This window comes from Telmatherina bonti (genome assembly GCF_933228915.1).
Source record: "Telmatherina bonti genome assembly, chromosome: 3".
NCBI classification, from domain to species: Eukaryota; Metazoa; Chordata; class Actinopteri; order Atheriniformes; family Telmatherinidae; genus Telmatherina; species Telmatherina bonti.
Window position 1 is genome coordinate 44,991,692 of NC_136621.1, and position 21,277 is coordinate 45,012,968.

Consider the following 21,277-nt stretch of genomic DNA (forward strand, 5'->3'; position numbering starts at 1 on the left):
TGGGTCGTAATCAGGTCCGGGATCAGGTCTGGTCCGGGATCAGGTCTGGTCCGGGATCAGGTCCGGGATCAGGTCTGGTCCAGGATCAGGTCCCGGATCAGGTCTGGTCCAGGATCAGGTCCCGGATCAGGTCTGGTCCGTAATCAGGTCCGGGATCAGGTCTGGTCCGGGATCAGGTCTGGTCCAGGATCAGGTCTGGTCCGGGATCAGGTCTGGTCCAGGATCGGGTCTGGTCCAGGATCGGGTCTGGTCCGGGATCAGGTCTGGTCCGGGATCAGGTCTGGTCCAGGATCAGGTCTGGTCCGGGATCAGGTCTGGTCCGGGATCAGGTCCGGGATCAGGACTGGTCCAGGATCAGGTCTGGTTCGTAATCAGGTCTAGGATCAGGTCTGGTCTGGGATCAGGTCTGGTCCGGGATCAGGTCCGGGATCAGGTCTGGTCCAGGATCAGGTCTAGTCCGTAATCAGGTCTGGTCTGGGATCAGGTCTGGTCCGGGATCAGGTCCGGGATCAGGTCTGGTCCGGGATCAGGTCTGGTCTGGGATCAGGTCTGGTCCGGGATCAGGTCCGGGATCAGGTCTGGTCCAGGATCAGGTCCCGGATCAGGTCTGGTCCAGAATCAGGTCCAGGATCAGGTCTGGTCCCTTATCAGGTGTGGTCCGGGATCAGGTCTGGTCCGGGATCAGGTCTGGTCCGGGATCGGGTCTGGTCCGGGATCGGGTCTGGTCCAGGATCGGGTCTGGTCCGGGATCAGGTCTGGTCCGGGATCGGGTCTGGTCCAGGATCAGGTCTGGTCCAGGATCAGGTCTGGTCCGGGATCAGGTCTGGTCCAGGATCAGGTCTGGTCCGGGATCAGGTCTGGTCCGGGATCAGGTCCGGGATCAGGACTGGTCCAGGATCAGGTCTGGTTCGTAATCAGGTCTAGGATCAGGTCTGGTCTGGGATCAGGTCTGGTCCGGGATCAGGTCCGGGATCAGGTCTGGTCCAGGATCAGGTCTAGTCCGTAATCAGGTCTGGTCTGGGATCAGGTCTGGTCCGGGATCAGGTCCGGGATCAGGTCTGGTCCAGGATCAGGTCCCGTATCAGGTCTGGTCCGTTATCATGTCCAGGATCAGGTCTGGTCCGTTATCAGGTGTGGTCCGGGATCAGGTCTGGTCCGTAATCAGGTCCAGGATCAGGTGATGTCCGGGATCAGGTGTGGTCCGGGATCAGGTCTGGTCTGTAATCAGGTCCGGGATCAGGTCTGGTCTGTAATCAGGTCCGGGATCAGGTCTGGTCCAGGATCAGGTCTGGGATCAGGTCTGGTCCGTAATCAGGTCCAGGATCAGGTCTGGTCTTTAATCAGGTCCAGGATCAGGTCTGGTCCGGGATCAGGTCTGGTCCTGGATCAGGTCTGGTCCGGGATCAGGTCTGGTCCAGGATCAGGTCTGGTCTGTAATCAGGTCTGGTCCAGGATCAGGTCTGGTCTGGGATCAGGTCTGGTCCGTTATCAGGTACGGAACCAGGTCTGGTCCAGGATCAGGTCTGGTCCAGGATCAGGTCTGGTCTGTAATCAGGTCTGGTCCAGGATCAGGTCTGGTCTGGGATCAGGTCTGGTCCGTTATCAGGTACGGAACCAGGTCTGGTCCAGGATCAGGTCCGGGATCAGGTCTGGTCCGTAATCAGGTCCAGGATCAGGTCTGGTCTTTAATCAGTTCCAGGATCAGGTCTGGTCCGGGATCAGGTCTGGTCCAGGATCAGGTCTGGTCTGTAATCAGGTCTGGTCCGTTATCAGGTCTGGTCTGGGATCAGGTCTGGTCCGTTATCAGGTACGGAACCAGGTCTGGTCCAGGATCAGGTCTGGTCCAGGATCAGGTCTGGTCTGTAATCAGGTCTGGTCCAGGATCAGGTCTGGTCTGGGATCAGGTCTGGTCCGTTATCAGGTACGGAACCAGGTCTGGTCCAGGATCAGGTCTGGTCCAGGATCAGGTCTGGTCTGGGATCAGGTCTGGTCTGTAATCAGGTCTGGTCCAGGATCAGGTCTGGTCTGGGATCAGGTCTGGTCCGTTATCAGGTACGGAACCAGGTCTGGTCCAGGATCAGGTCTGGTCCAGGATCAGGTCTGGTCTGGGATCAGGTCTGGTCTGTAATCAGGTCTGGTCCAGGATCAGGTCTGGTCTGGGATCAGGTCTGGTCCGTTATCAGGTACGGAACCAGGTCTGGTCCAGGATCAGGTCTGGTCTGGGATCAGGTCTGGTCCGTTATCAGGTACGGAACCAGGTCTGGTCCAGGATCAGGTCTGGTCCGGGATCAGGTCTGGTCCAGGATCAGGTCTGGTCTGTAATCAGGTCTAGGATCAGGTCTGGACGGGAACACAGTAACCAGGATACGAAGCAGAGGACGGATCTGAAGTAAATCTATAGATGATCAATATTTCCTCACCTGTCTGCTGACATCACCGCCTGCTGCCCACACCCTATTGGACAAAATCGGCCATTTATCAGCTGATCATATTTTAATCAATAACTTCAGCAGATCCCCCATCTGATCAGACATCTCTTCAGGTGTGTGTGTGTGATGTCAGCAGGTGTGTGATGTCAGCAGGTGTGTGTGTGTGTGTGTGATGTCAGCAGGTGTGTGTGTGTGTGTGTGATGTCAGCAGGTGTGTGTGTGTGTGTGTGATGTCAGCAGGTGTGTGTGTGTGTGTGTGATGTCAGCAGGTGTGTGTGTGTGTGTGATGTCAGCAGGTGTGTGTGTGTGTGTGTGTGATGTCAGCAGGTGTGTGTGTGTGATGTCAGCAGGTGTGTGTGTGTGTGTGATGTCAGCAGGTGTGTGTGTGTGTGTGTGATGTCAGCAGGTGTGTGTGTGTGTGTGTGTGATGTCAGCAGGTGTGTGATGTCAGCAGGTGTGTGTGTGTGTGTGTGATGTCAGCAGGTGTGTGTGTGTGTGATGTCAGCAGGTGTGTGTGTGTGTGTGATGTCAGCAGGTGTGTGATGTCAGCAGGTGTGTGTGTGTGTGTGTGATGTCAGCAGGTGTGTGTGTGTGTGATGTCAGCAGGTGTGTGTGTGTGTGTGTGATGTCAGCAGGTGTGTGTGTGTGTGTGTGATGTCAGCAGGTGTGTGTGTGTGTGTGTGTGTGATGTCAGCAGGTGTGTGTGTGTGTGTGAGATGTCAGCAGGTGTGTGTGTGTGTGTGTGATGTCAGCAGGTGTGTGTGTGTGTGTGATGTCAGCAGGTGTGTGTGTGTGTGTGATGTCAGCAGGTGTGTGTGTGTGTGATGTCAGCAAGTGTGTGTGTGTGTGATGTCAGCAAGTGTGTGTGTGTGTGATGTCAGCAGGTGTGTGTGTGTGTGTGTGTGTGATGTCAGCAGGTGTGTGTGTGTGTGTGTGTGTGTGTGATGTCAGCAGGTGTGTGTGTGTGTGTGTGTGTGTGATGTCAGCAGGTGTGTGTGTGTGTGATGTCAGCAGGTGTGTGTGTGTGTGTGTGATGTCAGCAGGTGTGTGTGTGTGTGATGTCAGCAGGTGTGTGTGTGTGTGTGTGTGATGTCAGCAGGTGTGTGTGTGTGTGTGATGTCAGCAGGTGTGTGTGTGTGTGTGTGTGATGTCAGCAGGTGTGTGTGTGTGTGTGTGATGTCAGCAGGTGTGTGTGTGTGTGTGTGTGATGTCAGCAGGTGTGTGTGTGTGTGAGATGTCAGCAGGTGTGTGTGTGTGTGTGTGATGTCAGCAGGTGTGTGTGTGTGTGATGTCAGCAGGTGTGTGTGTGTGTGTGTGATGTCAGCAGGTGTGTGTGTGTGTGTGATGTCAGCAGGTGTGTGTGTGTGTGTGTGTGTGTGATGTCAGCAGGTGTGTGTGTGTGTGATGTCAGCAGGTGTGTGTGTGTGTGTGTGTGTGATGTCAGCAGGTGTGTGTGTGTGTGATGTCAGCAGGTGTGTGTGTGTGTGATGTCAGCAGGTGTGTGTGTGTGTGTGTGTGTGTGTGATGTCAGCAGGTGTGTGTGTGTGTGATGTCAGCAGGTGTGTGTGTGTGTGATGTCAGCAGGTGTGTGTGTGTGTGTGTGTGTGTGTGATGTCAGCAGGTGTGTGTGTGTGTGATGTCAGCAGGTGTGTGTGTGTGTGATGTCAGCAGGTGTGTGTGTGTGTGTGTGTGTGATGTCAGCAGGTGTGTGTGTGTGTGATGTCAGCAGGTGTGTGTGTGTGTGATGTCAGCAGGTGTGTGTGTGTGTGATGTCAGCAGGTGTGTGTGTGTGTGTGTGTGATGTCAGCAGGTGTGTGTGTGTGTGATGTCAGCAGGTGTGTGTGTGTGTGTGTGATGTCAGCAGGTGTGTGTGTGTGTGTGATGTCAGCAGGTGTGTGTGTGTGTGTGATGTCAGCAGGTGTGTGTGTGTGTGTGTGATGTCAGCAGGTGTGTGTGTGTGTGTGTGTGTGATGTCAGCAGGTGTGTGTGTGTGTGTGTGTGTGATGTCAGCAGGTGTGTGTGTGTGTGATGTCAGCAGGTGTGTGTGTGTGTGATGTCAGCAGGTGTGTGTGTGTGTGTGATGTCAGCAGGTGTGTGTGTGTGTGATGTCAGCAGGTGTGTGTGTGTGTGATGTCAGCAGGTGTGTGTGTGTGTGTGTGTGATGTCAGCAGGTGTGTGTGTGTGTGTGTGTGTGTGATGTCAGCAGGTGTGTGATGTCAGCAGGTGTGTGTGTGTGTGTGTGTGTGTGTGATGTCAGCAGGTGTGTGATGTCAGCAGGTGTGTGTGTGTGTGTGTGTGTGATGTCAGCAGGTGTGTGTGTGTGTGATGTCAGCAGGTGTGTGTGTGTGTGTGTGTGTGTGTGTGTGTGATGTCAGCAGGTGTGTGTGTGATGTCAGCAGGTGTGTGTGTGTGTGTGTGTGATGTCAGCAGGTGTGTGTGTGTGTGTGATGTCAGCAGGTGTGTGTGTGTGTGTGATGTCAGCAGGTGTGTGTGTGTGTGTGATGTCAGCAGGTGTGTGTGTGTGTGATGTCAGCAGGTGTGTGTGTGTGTGATGTCAGCAGGTGTGTGTGTGATGTCAGCAGGTGTGTGTGTGTGTGTGTGTGATGTCAGCAGGTGTGTGTGATGTCAGCAGGTGTGTGTGTGTGTGTGTGATGTCAGCAGGTGTGTGTGTGTGTGATGTCAGCAGGTGTGTGTGTGTGTGTGATGTCAGCAGGTGTGTGTGTGATGTCAGCAGGTGTGTGTGTGATGTCAGCAGGTGTGTGTGTGATGTCAGCAGGTGTGTGTGATGTAATGGCCGGTTGGTCTCTGATCAGCTGTTTCCTGTTTATGTCCTCAGATCCAAACTTTGTGCGGACCTTTCTGACCACCTACAGATCCTTCTGTAAACCTCAGGAGCTGCTGGACCTGCTCATAGAGAGGTAAACTCACCTGCTGGGTGGTAAACTCACCTGCTGGGTGGTAAACCCACCTGCTGGGTGGTAAACTCACCTGCTGGGTGGTAAACTCACCTGCTGGGTGGTAAACCCACCTGCTGGGTGGTAAACCCACCTGCTGGGTGGTAAACTCACCTGCTGGGTGGTAAACCCACCTGCTGGGTGGTAAACTCACCTGCTGGGTGGTAAACCCACCTGCTGGGTGGTAAACCCACCTGCTGGGTGGTAAACTCACCTGCTGGGTGGTAAACTCACCTGCTGGGTGGTAAACCCACCTGCTGGGTGGTAAACTCACCTGCTGGGTGGTAAACTCACCTGCTGGGTGGTAAACCCACCTGCTGGGTGGTAAACCCACCTGCTGGGTGGTAAACTCACCTGCTGGGTGGTAAACTCACCTGCTGGGTGGTAAACCCACCTGCTGGGTGGTAAACTCACCTGCTGGGTGGTAAACCCACTATTTATAAACGATCATTTTAATCGACTAATCTATAAGTAATTTTTTTGATTAGTCCAGATTATTTATGGACTTTGTGTCCCGCCCACCACCTGGTCTTCCAGGTGACTTTGTGTCCCGCCCACCACCTGGTCTTCCTAGTGACTTTGTGTCCCGCCCACCACCTGGTCTTCCTAGTGACTTTGTGTCCCACCCACCACCTGGTCTTCCAGGTGACTTTGTGTCCCGCCCACCACCTGGTCTTCCTGGTGACTTTGTGTCCCGCCCACCACCTGGTCTTCCAGGTGACTTTGTGTCCCGCCCACCACCTGGTCTTCCAGGTGACTTTGTGTCCCGCCCACCACCTGGTCTTCCAGATGACTGTGTCCCACCCACCACCTGGTCTTCCAGGTGACTTTGTGTCCCGCCCACCACCTGGTCTTCCAGGTGACTTTGTGTCCCGCCCACCACCTGGTCTTCCAGATGACTGTCCCACCCACCACCTGGTCTTCCAGGTGACTTTGTGTCCCGCCCACCACCTGGTCTTCCTGGTGACTTTGTGTCCCGCCCACCACCTGGTCTTCCAGGTGACTTTGTGTCCCGCCCACCACCTGGTCTTCCTAGTGACTTTGTGTCCCGCCCACCACCTGATCTTCCAGATGACTGTGTCCCGCCCACCACCTGGTCTTCCTGGTGACTTTGTGTCCCGCCCACCACCTGGTCTTCCAGGTGACTTTGTGTCCCGCCCACCACCTGGTCTTCCTGGTGACTTTGTGTCCCGCCCACCACCTGGTCTTCCTGGTGACTTTGTGTCCCGCCCACCACCTGGTCTTCCAGGTGACTTTGTGTCCCGCCCACCACCTGGTCTTCCAGGTGACTTTGTGTCCCGCCCACCACCTGGTCTTCCAGGTGACTTTGTGTCCCGCCCACCACCTGGTCTTCCAGATGACTGTGTCCCACCCACCACCTGGTCTTCCAGGTGACTTTGTGTCCCGCCCACCACCTGGAAGACCAGGTGACTTTGTTTCCCGCCCACCACCTGGTCTTCCAGGTGACTTTGTCCCGCCCACCACCTGGTCTTCCAGATGACTGTGTCCCGCCCACCACCTGGTCTTCCTGGTGACTTTGTGTCCCGCCCACCACCTGGTCTTCCAGGTGACTTTGTGTCCCGCCCACCACCTGGTCTTCCAGGTGACTTTGTGTCCCGCCCACCACCTGGTCTTCCAGGTGACTTTGTGTCCCGCCCACCACCTGGTCTTCCAGGTGACTTTGTGTCCCGCCCACCACCTGGTCTTCCAGATGACTGTGTCCCACCCACCACCTGGTCTTCCAGGTGACTTTGTGTCCCGCCCACCACCTGGTCTTCCAGATGACTGTGTCCCGCCCACCACCTGGTCTTCCTGGTGACTTTGTGTCCCGCCCACCACCTGGTCTTCCAGGTGACTTTGTGTCCCGCCCACCACCTGGTCTTCCAGGTGACTTTGTGTCCCGCCCACCACCTGGTCTTCCAGATGACTGTGTCCCACCCACCACCTGGTCTTCCAGGTAACTTTTCTGTCCCGCCCACCACCTGGTCTTCCTGGTGACTTTGTGTCCCGCCCACCACCTGGTCTTCCTGGTGACTTTGTGTCCCGCCCACCACCTGGTCTTCCAGGTGACTTTGTGTCCCGCCCACCACCTGGTCTTCCAGGTGACTTTGTGTCCCGCCCACCACCTGGTCTTCCTGGTGACTTTGTGTCCCGCCCACCACCTGGTCTTCCAGATGACTGTGTCCCGCCCACCACCTGGTCTTCCAGGTGACTTTGTGTCCCGCCCACCACCTGGTCTTCCAGATGACTTTGTGTCCCGCCCACCACCTGGTCTTCCAGGTGACTTTGTGTCCCGCCCACCACCTGGTCTTCCAGGTGACTGTGTCCCGCCCACCACCTGGTCTTCCAGGTGACTTTGTGACTTTGTGTCCCGCCCACCACCTGGTCTTCCAGGTGACTTTGTGTCCCGCCCACCACCTGGTCTTCCAGATGACTTTGTGACTTTGTGTCCCGCCCACCACCTGGTCTTCCTGGTGACTTTGTGTCCCGCCCACCACCTGGTCTTCCTGGTGACTTTGTGACTTTGTGTCCCGCCCACCACCTGGTCTTCCTGGTGACTGTGTCCCGCCCACCACCTGGTCTTCCAGGTGACTTTGTGTCCCGCCCACCACCTGGTCTTCCAGATGACTGTGTCCCGCCCACCACCTGGTCTTCCAGGTGACTTTGTGTCCCGCCCACCACCTGGTCTTCCAGGTGACTTTGTGTCCCGCCCACCACCTGGTCTTCCAGATGACTGTGTCCCGCCCACCACCTGGTCTTCCTGGTGACTTTGTGTCCCGCCCACCACCTGGTCTTCCAGGTGACATTGTGTCCCGCCCACCACCTGGTCTTCCTGGTGACTTTGTTTCCCGCCCACCACCTGGTCTTCCAGATGACTGTGTCCCGCCCACCACCTGGTCTTCCAGATGACTGTGTCCCGCCCACCACCTGGTCTTCCAGATGACTGTGTCCCGCCCACCACCTGGTCTTCCAGATGACTGTGTCCCGCCCACCACCTGGTCTTCCAGGTGACTTTGTGTCCCGCCCACCACCTGGTCTTCCAGGTGACTTTGTGTCCCGCCCACCACCTGGTCTTCCAGATGACTGTGTCCCGCCCACCACCTGGTCTTCCAGATGACTGTGTCCCGCCCACCACCTGGTCTTCCTGGTGACTTTGTGTCCCGCCCACCACCTGGTCTTCCAGGTGACTTTGTGTCCCGCCCACCACCTGGTCTTCCAGGTGACTTTGTGTCCCGCCCACCACCTGGTCTTCCAGGTGACTTTGTGTCCCACCCACCACCTGGTCTTCCAGGTGACTTTGTGTCCCGCCCACCACCTGGTCTTCCAGATGACTGTGTCCCGCCCACCACCTGGTCTTCCAGGTGACTTTGTGTCCCGCCCACCACCTGGTCTTCCAGGTGACTTTGTGTCCCACCCACCACCTGGTCTTCCTGGTGACTTTGTGTCCCGCCCACCACCTGGTCTTCCAGGTGACTTTGTGTCCCGCCCACCACCTGGTCTTCCTGGTGACTTTGTGTCCCGCCCACCACCTGGTCTTCCAGGTGACTTTGTGTCCCGCCCACCACCTGGTCTTCCAGGTGACTTTGTGTCCCGCCCACCACCTGGTCTTCCTGGTGACTTTGTGTCCCGCCCACCACCTGGTCTTCCAGGTGACTTTGTGTCCCGCCCACCACCTGGTCTTCCAGGTGACTTTGTGTCCCGCCCACCACCTGGTCTTCCAGGTGACTGTGTCCCGCCCACCACCTGGTCTTCCAGGTGACTTTGTGTCCCGCCCACCACCTGGTCTTCCAGGTGACTTTGTGTCCCGCCCACCACCTGGTCTTCCAGGTGACTTTGTGTCCCGCCCACCACCTGGTCTTCCAGGTGACTTTGTGTCCCGCCCACCACCTGGTCTTCCAGGTGACTTTGTGTCCCGCCCACCACCTGGTCTTCCAGGTGACTTTGTGTCCCGCCCACCACCTGGTCTTCCAGGTGACTTTGTGTCCCGCCCACCACCTGGTCTTCCTGGTGACTTTGTGTCCCGCCCACCACCTGGTCTTCCTGGTGACTTTGTGTCCCGCCCACCACCTGGTCTTCCAGGTGACTTTGTGTCCCGCCCACCACCTGGTCTTCCAGGTGACTTTGTGTCCCGCCCACCACCTGGTCTTCCTGGTGACTTTGTGTCCCGCCCACCACCTGGTCTTCCAGGTGACTTTGTGTCCCGCCCACCACCTGGTCTTCCTGGTGACTTTGTGTCCCGCCCACCACCTGGTCTTCCAGGTGACTTTGTGTCCCGCCCACCACCTGGTCTTCCAGGTGACTTTGTGTCCCGCCCACCACCTGGTCTTCCAGGTGACTTTGTGTCCCGCCCACCACCTGGTCTTCCAGGTGACTTTGTGTCCCGCCCACCACCTGGTCTTCCAGGTGAAGCAGCTCTTCTTACAGGTTCCCGTATGTTTTAGCCCACTCCCTCCATCTGCACCATGTCTCCTGATTCCCAGTCGGTCAAAACATCATGTCCTTTAGGAAGTATAAGAATCCTGAACATTAAGCGTAAAGCTTCCTACTAATTTATTCTGAAACAAACAAATTCATAATGTCACATCCAAACTACGGAATTTGCCTAAAAAAGAAAACAAAATAAATCAAATATTTTCATCTTCGTCTTCATCTTCTGCCTCTTATCCGGGGTCGGGTCGCGGGGGCAGCAGCCTAAGCAGGGAAGCCCAGACTTCCCTCTCCCCAGCCACATTTACCAACTCTGCGGGGGGATCCCGAGGCGTTCCCAGGCCAGCCGAGAGATGTAATCCCTCCATCGTGTCCTGGGTCTTCCCCGGGGTCTCCTCCCAGAGGGACGTGCAAACTCCCATGCCCCCTCCAGGACCCCAAAGAGGGTATAGCGCAGAGGTCGACCGATTATCGGCGCCAATATTTGGCACATTTCCGTATATCAGTATCGGCCTTTTTTTAAAAAAAATCCAACCGGCCAATATGAAGAAATCAATTTAAAACTGGGGTTTTTCAGCTCAGATGCAGCCGCGCCTCTCTCTCCTGCCGACTGCTTCCTGCGCTATTTACCCCGTCCTCTGATTGGTTACGCGGCAGAGACCGAGCCTCCGAAGAAGAAGCTATCCTCACACTGGAGAGTGAGAGGAAAGGTTTTCTAGTGTGAGAAGATCCGGACAGAAAACGTGTCAAAGGTAAATGCAGAAAGCTCTTCCGAAATTGTAATAAACATACCAGTACTCTGCGTCTCCCAACTACTACTAACGTTACAGTGAGCAGCAGAATAACGTAAGAGCAGAGTAAACCTTAGCGGTAGCTCTGCTAATTTATGTCCCAACATATAGCTCTGCTGAAGGTGGGAGTTGAAGCTCGCTCTGACGGGGGACTCAGCCAGACGTTCCCAGCAGTTTCGGCCTGCCACATCTGACCAGCTTCCTCCCCCACCATCTGAGCCAACTCACCACCAGGTGGTGATCAGTTGAAGCTCCGCCCCCCTCTTCACCCGAGTGTCCAAGGCATGTGGCCGCAGGTCCGACGATACGACTACAAAGTCGATCATTGAACTGCGGCCCAGGGAATCCTGATGCCAGGTGTACATATGGACACTCTTATGCTGGAACATGGTGTTCGTTATGGACAATCCATGACGAGCACAGAAGTCCAATAACAAAACACCATTTGGGTTCAGAGGGGGGGGACCATGCCTCCCAATCACTCCCCTCCAGGTCTCACTGTCGTTGCCCACGTGAGCATTGAAGTCCCCCAGCAGAACAATGGAGTCCCCAGAAGGAGCACCCTCCAGCACTCCCTCCAAGGACTCCAGAAAGGGTGGGTACTCTGAACTGCTGTTTGGTGCATAAGCACAGACAACAGTCAGGACCCGTCCCCCCACCTGGAGGCGGAGGGAAACTACCCTTTCATCCACCGGGGTAAACCCCAACGTGCAGGCACCAAGCTGGGGGCTGATGAGAATGCCCACACCTGCTCGGCGCCTCTCACCATGAGCAACTCCAGAGTGGAAGAAGGTCCAGCCCCTCTCGAGGGTTCTGGTTCCAGAGCCCAAGCCATGCGTCGAGGTGAGTCCAACTATATCTAGTCGGAACCGCTCAACGCACAAGCTCAGGCTCCTTCCCCACCAGAGAGGTGACGTTCCACGTCCCCAGAGCCAGCTTCTGCAGCCGGGGATCGGACCGCCAGGGTCCCTGCCTCTTGCTGCCACCCAGCTCACATTGCACCCGACCCCTACGGCTCCTCCCGCAGATGGTGAGCCCACGGGCATAAACATCCATCACACTAAATATAAATATATGACACACAAATATACACAAGTATCAATATAAGTATAAATAAAAACAACCTCACAAGTTATGAACATATTTACATGGTGAAATATGAAAAAAGTATAACTGTACAGATGAACAGTTATGATACTTGCAGTGCAGGCCGAATTGTGATGTCATCAGGACGAGACAGGACATGCTAACTTCGCTCAGACCATTGACCAGCAAATGCTATGATTTATTATATGTTTGCTTCTGCTGTGAAAATCAAAGTTATCTGATCATTCTCCCTTCCACTTCTACTGTCATCAAACTAACTTCCACCTGACGTCTCCAACAAACAACTTGGTATGCTGTGGGACAGAAGCACTGCCAGGGAAGTACCTGGAGAAGTGAATATATCACCAATATCAGTAGATTCTATCAAAGACACAGGAAGCAAACAAATGGATATTCTATTTCAGAACGGCGATTTCATCTGCAATAACAGTAAAATACTGGTGGATTCCTTTATCAAACACATTTAGAGAGCCATTACTCCACCAGTCCACATCGTCCACGATGACCTAAACTCCACCAGTCCACATCGTCCACGATGACCTAAACTCCACCAGTCCACATCGTCCACGATGACCTAAACTCCACCAGTCCACATCGTCCATGATGACCTAAACTCCACCAGTCCACATCGTCCACGATGACCTAAACTCCACCTGTCCACATCGTCCATGATGACCTAAACTCCACCAGTCCACATCGTCCATGATGACCTAAACTCCACCAGTCCACATCGTCCACGATGACCTAAACTCCACCAGTCCACATCGTCCACGATGACCTAAACTCCACCAGTCCACATCGTCCATGATGACCTAAACTCCACCAGTCCACATCGTCCACGATGACCTAAACTCCACCAGTCCACATCGTCCACGATGACCTAAACTCCACCAGTCCACATCGTCCACGATGACCTAAACTCCACCAGTCCACATCGTCCATGATGACCTAAACTCCACCAGTCCACATCGTCCATGATGACCTAAACTCCACCAGTCCACATCGTCCACGATGACCTAAACTCCACCAGTCCACATCGTCCACGATGACCTAAACTCCACCAGTCCACATCGTCCATGATGACCTAAACTCCACCAGTCCACATCGTCCATGATGACCTAAACTCCACCAGTCCACATCGTCCATGATGACCTAAACTCCACCAGTCCACATCGTCCACGATGACCTAAACTCCACCAGTCCACATCGTCCACGATGACCTAAACTCCACCAGTCCACATCGTCCATGATGACCTAAACTCCACCAGTCCACATCGTCCACGATGACCTAAACTCCACCAGTCCACATCGTCCACGATGACCTAAACTCCACCAGTCCACATCGTCCATGATGACCTAAACTCCACCAGTCCACATCGTCCACGATGACCTAAACTCCACCAGTCCACATCGTCCACGATGACCTAAACTCCACCAGTCCACATCGTCCATGATGACCTAAACTCCACCAGTCCACATCGTCCATGATGACCTAAACTCCACCAGTCCACATCGTCCACGATGACCTAAACTCCACCAGTCCACATCGTCCACGATGACCTAAACTCCACCAGTCCACATCGTCCACGATGACCTAAACTCCACCAGTCCACATCGTCCATGATGACCTAAACTCCACCAGTCCACATCGTCCATGATGACCTAAACTCCACCAGTCCACATCGTCCATGATGACCTAAACTCCACCAGTCCACATCGTCCATGATGACCTAAACTCCACCAGTCCACATCGTCCATGATGACCTAAACTCCACCAGTCCACATCGTCCATGATGACCTAAACTCCACCAGTCCACATCGTCCATGATGACCTAAACTCCACCAGTCCACATCGTCCATGATGACCTAAACTCCACCAGTCCACATCGTCCATGATGACCTAAACTCCACCAGTCCACATCGTCCATGATGACCTAAACTCCACCAGTCCACATCGTCCATGATGACCTAAACTCCACCAGTCCACATCGTCCATGATGACCTAAACTCCACCAGTCCACATCGTCCACGATGACCTAAACTCCACCAGTCCACATCGTCCACGATGACCTAAACTCCACCAGTCCACATCGTCCACGATGACCTAAACTCCACCAGTCCACATCGTCCACGATGACCTAAACTCCACCAGTCCACATCGTCCAGGATGACCTAAACTCCACCAGTCCACATCGTCCACGATGACCTAAACTCCACCACTGCAGCAAAGCTAAAACCAAATCCAGTTGTCTTCTGTGATGGAGTAGCAACATGTTAGGAAGAGGATAATAAATAGTGTACAGACTCCTTTTTCATTACATGTACGGTTACGCCACTCATAGAGACCTGCAGACCTTCATCTTTTCAGTGTTTCTCCTCTTCCTCTTTCCTTGTCTTTCTGACCTGGGCACCTGATGGTCAGTGTGAATGCGATTCATGGCACGGTACTCCTCCTACACCGTTAAGGTCACCTCAACCATTCACATCTTCAACCCTGCAGTTCCTTCAGGAGATGTGTGCCACGACTTTTGTCATTTCAAATCTTTGTAGTTTATGAGATATTTAGCATTTTGTAAAAATAAATCCGGCCTTGCAGATTGGACGTTGAAAAAAAATCAGCTCTGCAATTGGTGATTTCTTTTTCTAACTTCGCTCAGTGTTTCAGCTCAGGAGGAAGAGCAGTTGTCCTTCAACTGGTAAGTTGGTGGGCTTCCCCTGAAATGCCGAAGTGTCCTAGGGCAAGACACTGAACCCCAAACTGCCCCCCCGATGTGCCTATCGGGGTATGAGTGTGTTGAGTGAGTGTGTGTGAATGGGTGAATGAGTGGTCTGTATGACTAGAAAAGCGCTATAGAAGTACAAGTCCATTTACCAAGGGCTCCGCCCCCACGTACAGATATGGCCAACCAAACCCTCCTACTCATTCTCGCTTTCTTCCCGTGTGGAACTACAGCAAAGCTCCCTCAGCGCGGTCGGACTAGCTTGGTCTACTATTTAACTGTTTACAGGCGTCCCGTCAAGGAGCACGTCGCCAAATGCAGTTCCTGGCTCTGGTCTGCAACCGTGTTGAGTAAGACGTTAGTTGCACGGTCATTGGATAGGCAACTGCGTAAAGCAAGCTGTGTCCAGCCATCTTTAACAAGCGGTGTACTGACTCCCATGTGACTCGGGTTAATGCGTCAAGGTGAGCCTGTTGTTAGTCGGACCTTAACTTGCAAGACTGTCTGCTTCAGCTAACCCTCATGGTGAGCTGACTCGGACATTAAGCGGTAAGCTCGGAATTACACATCCGACTGGACTAACAAACAGACTAACGTGTTACGACTAGCCTGTTTTATCCCCGCATTCCTGCTATGGCTACTTTTTGGCTCTCGACAATGGAGGGCTCAACCCGGTTAACGAGGAAGCAGAGTGCGATGCTAACTCTGACCTCCTCGAAATGAACGATATGGAGTAAGAGGAGGATGACTCCACCTTCCCAGCCCAGCCTTCAGGGCCAGCTAGCGGGGCAGAAATGCCCCCGGCAGCAGACAGCAGTTTATACGACGTATGAAAACGTGCATCTGCGAAGCTCGGAATCTCATGGCCCGCAGCTCAGGATGCTGAAGGACCAGAACGGGATCTGTATGATGACGAGACTTCCACCAGCCCTGCCACCAGCCAAGCAACTGCTACCAGCAGTTCCTGCTTGCATGAAGGAAGTGAGCCGTTAGTGGTCGAGCCCTTTCAAGAGCAAGCTTCCCACCAAAGGCTGCTCTAAGCTGGAAGTGCACGGTATGGTTGAGCTGGGGTTGGCCGAGCCCCCAGCGGTGGAGCCTTCAGTGGCTTATCACCTTCATCCAAACCGCAAGTCACTCTCAGCATCCTCAAGTGTCTCTCTCCCCAGTAAGATGGATCGCCTCACAGCATCCATTTATCAGAGGATGTACAAGTATGCTGCACAGTCAGTGTGCTCCCTTAACGCAGTCACGCTGCTGTCTGCATATCAGGCTGAGATCCTTGAGGAAATGGGCCGTGAACTGGACTCTGGATCACCTAATCCAGTTAGGCGAGCAATCCAAGATGGCCTGCCTTCACATAAATATGTTGGAGCTGCAGGTAGTATTCCTGGCTCTGAGGCACTTTCTGTCCCACCTGTAGGGCCGTCATGTTCTGGTGAAGATGGACAACTCCACGGTGGTAGCCTACATGAACCGTCAGGGTGGGACCCGCTCACTACACCTGCACAAGCTGGCCAGGAAGATTATAGTGTGGTGCAGCTCTAGACTTCTATCCGTTCGAGCAACTCACGTACCAGGAGTCTTGAACAGGGGTGCAGATTTATTGTCGAGGGGGAACCCTCTGTACGGGGAATGGAGACTCCATCCTCAAGTGGTGGAGCAGATTTGATTTGAATCAGACCCTGCATGAGAGTGGTGATGGTGCCAGTGTGTTTGGCCCGCTGTCTGTCTATGCGCACTTTGATATTGTTTGTGGCAATCTTAGCACTTGTTGTCGTAAAAGTCGACTCTTTACTTGTTTATGACCGCCAAACGCTTTTGGATATACGATATTCGTGCCAACATTTGGTGAAATTGGACAGTGATGGACACGGAGAATCCTGCCCCCCTTTCCTGTCTCTGGTGCCGACTCACCTTCTCCGCGTGCCGGCTCCTCCTGCGCGGAGAGCGCGCCGCAAACGCCGGGCCCGTGGGAAGCGGAGTGGAAAGCTGATGAAGCTAAAGGCCAGTCTGTCGCTTGTAGTCCCGGAGCATAGTCGTCTTGTTGATCCGATCCGTTGCTTGGTCCCTGTCGTCGGTGTGGAGGATGAGACAAGGATCACTCGGACCTGTCATCTTTCCCGCTTTCGTCTTCAACAGCGGGGTGTGAATCATCTGAATCTTCGGCCGCTAAAGCAGCTGTCATGTGGAGCTACTTTGGAGGCTAGCACCGTGACTCCAGCCAGGATAGCCCTGGTAAACGCCAGATCGCTGGCCAACAAGACATTTATCATTAAGGATTTTGTTGTGAGCCATGAGCTGGATTTCCTGTGCGTAACTGAAACTTGGCTCGGCGTTGGTGAGTCAAATGCCTTCTCTGAACTGTTGCCTGTCGACTATTCCTATATTTCTACGCCAAGATTGTCAGGTCGTGGCGGGGGAGTAGCGACTGTTTTTAAGAACAAATTTAAATGCACACCGTTCATTTGTGATCTGTCTGCGTCGAGCTTTGAAATGAATGCGTTTGTTCTGGCCGCTGATCCTCCTGTGTTGTGCGCTGTTGTTTACAGGCCACCCAAGTACAATAAAGACTTTATCAGTGATTTTTCACGCTTCTTAGCAGAGATATTGCCCAAATATGACCGCATACTGATTGCTGGTGACTTTAATATTCATGTGTGCTGCACTGATAAGCCTATGGCGAAAGACTTTTTGGACCTTATCGAGACTTTTAACCTTGTGCAGTCTGTCTCCGGACCTACGCAGGAACACGGACACACATTAGATATCGTATTGTCGTACGGCCTTTCAATATGTGACCTGGAAGTTTGTGATGCTGTGTTTTCAGATCATATGCCGATTTTATTTAATGTGCCTTGTGCAACGCAGATAAACCGTGCGCTCCTGCGCGCCTCTGTCGTGTCGTTAACTCGTCCACTGCGGCTCAGTTCTCCGCTGCCTTTAACCAGTCCACTTTATCTAGTGATTTTTTGAGCTCTGATTGTGACGTTGATGAGTTCGCAATTCGTCTTGATTCGCTCTGTGTGTCTATTTTGGACAGTGTGGCTCCGCTAAAAGCTAGGCGGGCAAAGCCTAAATCTGAGCCTTGGTTAAATGAGTCCACTCGTGCTGTGAGACGTGAGTGCAGGAGAGCTGAGCGTAGGTGGAAAAAGGATAAGTTGCAAATTTCTTTTCAAATGTTAAAGGCCAGTCTGCACAGATATCAGAAATGTGTAAAATTAGCCAAGTCAAAATATTTTTCTGATATGGTTACTGCTAACAGGCACAACCCACGTGCTCTCTTTAATTTGGTGAATGCTTCTCTTAATGTCCCCCAATCTGACAGCCTTGAAGCCTCACATAAAGTGTGTGAGAACTTTTTGAACTTTTTTGTGAATAAGGTTGTAACCACAAGGGCTCTTATTTCCCCTCAATCTGTCTGTCTGTCTGACTCTGTCACATGCACTGCCTTATTCTCTCAGTTGGAGCCTGTGACTCTCTCTAATTTGGAGAAGGTTGTTAGTGGAATGAAGCCTGCGGGCTCACCTGATGATTCCATTCCTCCGCGCCTCTTTAAAGAGGTGTTTCCAACCATAGCACCCTTTGTTGTACATCTTGTGAATGGAAGCTTGGTAAAAGGAGTGGTGCCAAAATGCTTTAAGCACGCTGTTGTTCAGCCATTAATAAAAAAGTCTGGCCTTGATAACAATGATTCTTCAAACTTTCGTCCAATTTCTAAGCTTCCATTCCTGTCCAAAATTCTGGAAAAAATTGTATTTTGTCAATTGAAGGCATTTCTGGATGCACATGAGATCCCTGAAGTTTTTCAGTCTGGTTTTAAAAATTTGCACAGCACAGAGTCTGCTCTACTTAAAGTCTTTAATGACATTTTGATGTATACTGACTCTGGTCATACTGTTGCACTGGTTTTGTTAGATCTGACCGCTGCGTTCGACACAGTGGATCATGAAATCCTACTGTGCCGACTCGAGAACACAGTGGGCATTCACGGGGCTGCCTTGGAGTGGTTCCGTTCCTACTTAGCAGATAGGAGTTTTTGTGTGAGATTGGGTGACTTTGCTTCATCCTCGGCCCCCTTGAATTGTGGCGTGCCACAAGGATCAATCCTTGGTCCGCTCCTTTTTTCATTGTATCTGTTGCCGCTGGGGTCTATTCTCCGAAGGCTTGGTGTGTCTTTTCATCTTTATGCTGATGATAGCCAAATTTACATTCCCCTCAAACATCAAGAAAGCTTCAGTGCCACTGAAATTTTAAAGTGCATTGATGAAATTAAAATTTGGATGTCAATAAATTTTTTGCATTTTAATGATAAAAAAACAGAGGTTCTTCTTCTTGGACCTAGCAGTGTTGGTGATGCTGTCTCAGTTAACCTTGGATCCTTTTCACAGTTTGTTAAGCCTACTGTCTGCAATCTTGGTGTGAAAATGGATCAGGAACTTAAATTGGACAAACAAATTAGTGCTGTGGTGAAAGCAAGTTTTTTCCACCTGAGACAGCTTGCAAAAATAAGGTCCTCACTCTCAAGACATGATTTTGAAATGTTGATCCATGCTTTTGTAACCACACGGCTTGACTATTGTAACGCCCTGTACTGTGGGATCAGTCAGTCCTCTCTCGCACGGCTGCAGCTGGTGCAGAACTCTGCAGCGCGTCTTTTAACTGGATCTCGAAAGTCTGACCATGTTTTACCAGTTTTGTCTTCCCTTCACTGGCTCCCTGTCCGTTACAGAATTGATTTTAAGATTCTTTTATTTGTTTTTAAATGCCTGAACGGTCTGGCCCCTCGCTACCTGTCAGACCTGCTGGTGAGGTATTCCCCTACACGCTCTCTGAGGTCCACAGATCAACTTCTGCTTGTGGTTCCTAAGACGAAGCGTAAACTGAGAGGTGACCGAGCTTTTTCTGTTATTGGTCCCAAGTTGTGGAATAAGCTGCCCCTGTACATTAGACAGGCTGAATCGCTTCTTGTTTTTAAGTCTTGTCTGAAGACTCATTTTTTCTCTTTGGTGTTTGACTAATTTAAAGGGTTGTTTTACTATTAACAATGTGCTGATGCCCCATTATGATGTAAATATGTATGTTTTATTGTTTCTTCTGTACAGCACTTTGGTCAACTTTGTTGTTTTTAATGGTGCTTTATAAATAAACTGGATTGGATTGGATTGGATTTGGCAGAGGTACGGCTGAGCAGCCGTAGATCTCTTCGCCTCATGGGAAAACATCCACTGCCCACTGTTTTTTTTTTTTCCCTATCCAAGCCATACGCGCCACGAGGGATGGATGCTTTAGCCCACCCATGGCCGAACGTGCAGCTGTATGCATTCCCATCTCTCAGCCTGATCCTCCCCACTTTACCAGAGTGAGGGAGCAGGGTCTGGCACTGATCCTGGTGGCTCCTTGGTGGTCATCCAAACCCTGGGTAGCAGAGATATTTCAAATGCTAACTGCGGAACCGTGGTCTCTCCCCATCTGCAAGGACCTTTTGTCTCAGGCAGGGGGAGAGATTTACCACCCTCACCCAGACTGGGTTGCACTCTGGATCTGGCCTCTGAAAGGTGGATTTTAAATGCTACTGGTCTCTCCCCAGGAGTAATTGATACTATCCAGAATGCATGTGCTGCCTCTACACGCTCTCTTTACAGCTGCAAATGGCGGGTGTTTGAGAAGTGGTGTGAAGAACGGCAACATGTACCGTTCCAGTGTTCTGTTGCAATTTATTCTGTTTTTTACAGGATTTGTTGGAAAAAGGAAAGGCCTTTTCCACCCTCAAAGTTTATCTGGCAGAAATTTCAGCCTGCCATGTCAGATTTGGTGACAAACCAGCAGATCAGCACCCCTGGTGTGTCGTTTTATAAGGGGTGCACGCTGTAAATTGCATGTCTCCAAACCACTCATCCCATTTTGGGATTTATCGCGTATTTTGGATGCCCTCTCTCAACATCCTTTCGAACCGATTGAGGGGGTGAGACTGAAGTTTCTCTCATTTAAAACAGCACTGCTTTTGGCTTTGACCACAGCCAAACAAGTCAGTGATCTGCATGCCTTTTCAATCCACCCTTCTTGCTTACAGTGGAGTCCAGGGATCACCAGGGTATGTCTGCAGGCCAATCCTGCTTTTGTGCCTAAGGTTATGGAACCATTATACAAGTGCTCTTTGGTGGAACAGCAGACATTCCATCCTCCCCATTCGCCTCGGTGGAGGAGCAGAGGCAAGACACATTGTGCCCTGTGCAACACTAAGGGTTTATGTGAACAGAACAGCTTGCTTCAGATGGTTTGACCAGCTGTTTGCTTCCTAGGTTGCTTCCCACAAGGGCAAACCTGTGTCTCGTCAAAGGTTATCACACTGGATCGCTGAGGCTATACGTCTGTCTTACAGATGTAAAAGGGCGCAGCCACCCACAGGCATAAAGGCTCATTCTACCAGGAGCATGGCCACATCATGGGCTTTGTTTAAAGGCTTTGTTTAAAGGGGTGTCTATTCAAGACATCTGTGCTGCCGCTAGTTGGGCTACACCACACACATTCGTGCGGTTTTACAGGCTGGATGTTGCTCACTGCGGGAGTGCCGCTCGTGAGCGACCTCCTACTCCTCTTACTCATTCTGTCCAGAATGAGTAGGAGGTTACTGGAAGTGGGGAGTTAGGTCTGACTTTTACCTGTCAGTAGCTATTTCTCGCACTTCGGCATTGTTCATGCAATGCGGGAGTGGGCTATATCTCCCATAGTGAAACACCGAGCGAAGGTAGAAAAAGAACGTTGGGTTACTTGGTGTAAACCCTGGTTCTTTGATAACAGAGTGAGGTGTTTCACCTTCACATCCCTTCTTGCACGGACACGGAAAGAAA

General features: G+C 52.3%; 1 protein-coding gene across 3 annotated transcripts in view; it reads left to right on the forward strand.

The window, feature by feature from the left end:
* The window catches only part of LOC306774602 (son of sevenless homolog 1-like), a 174,101-nt gene that overhangs the window by 53,290 nt on the left and 99,534 nt on the right, over positions 1 to 21,277 (forward strand). For all 3 annotated transcript variants that reach the window (XM_079264709.1, XM_079264710.1, XM_079264711.1), the window contains exon 11: positions 5,266 to 5,347. In XM_079264709.1, the coding sequence (XP_079120835.1) occupies positions 5,266 to 5,347 (82 nt within the window). The remainder of the gene's footprint in view (positions 1 to 5,265; positions 5,348 to 21,277) is intronic.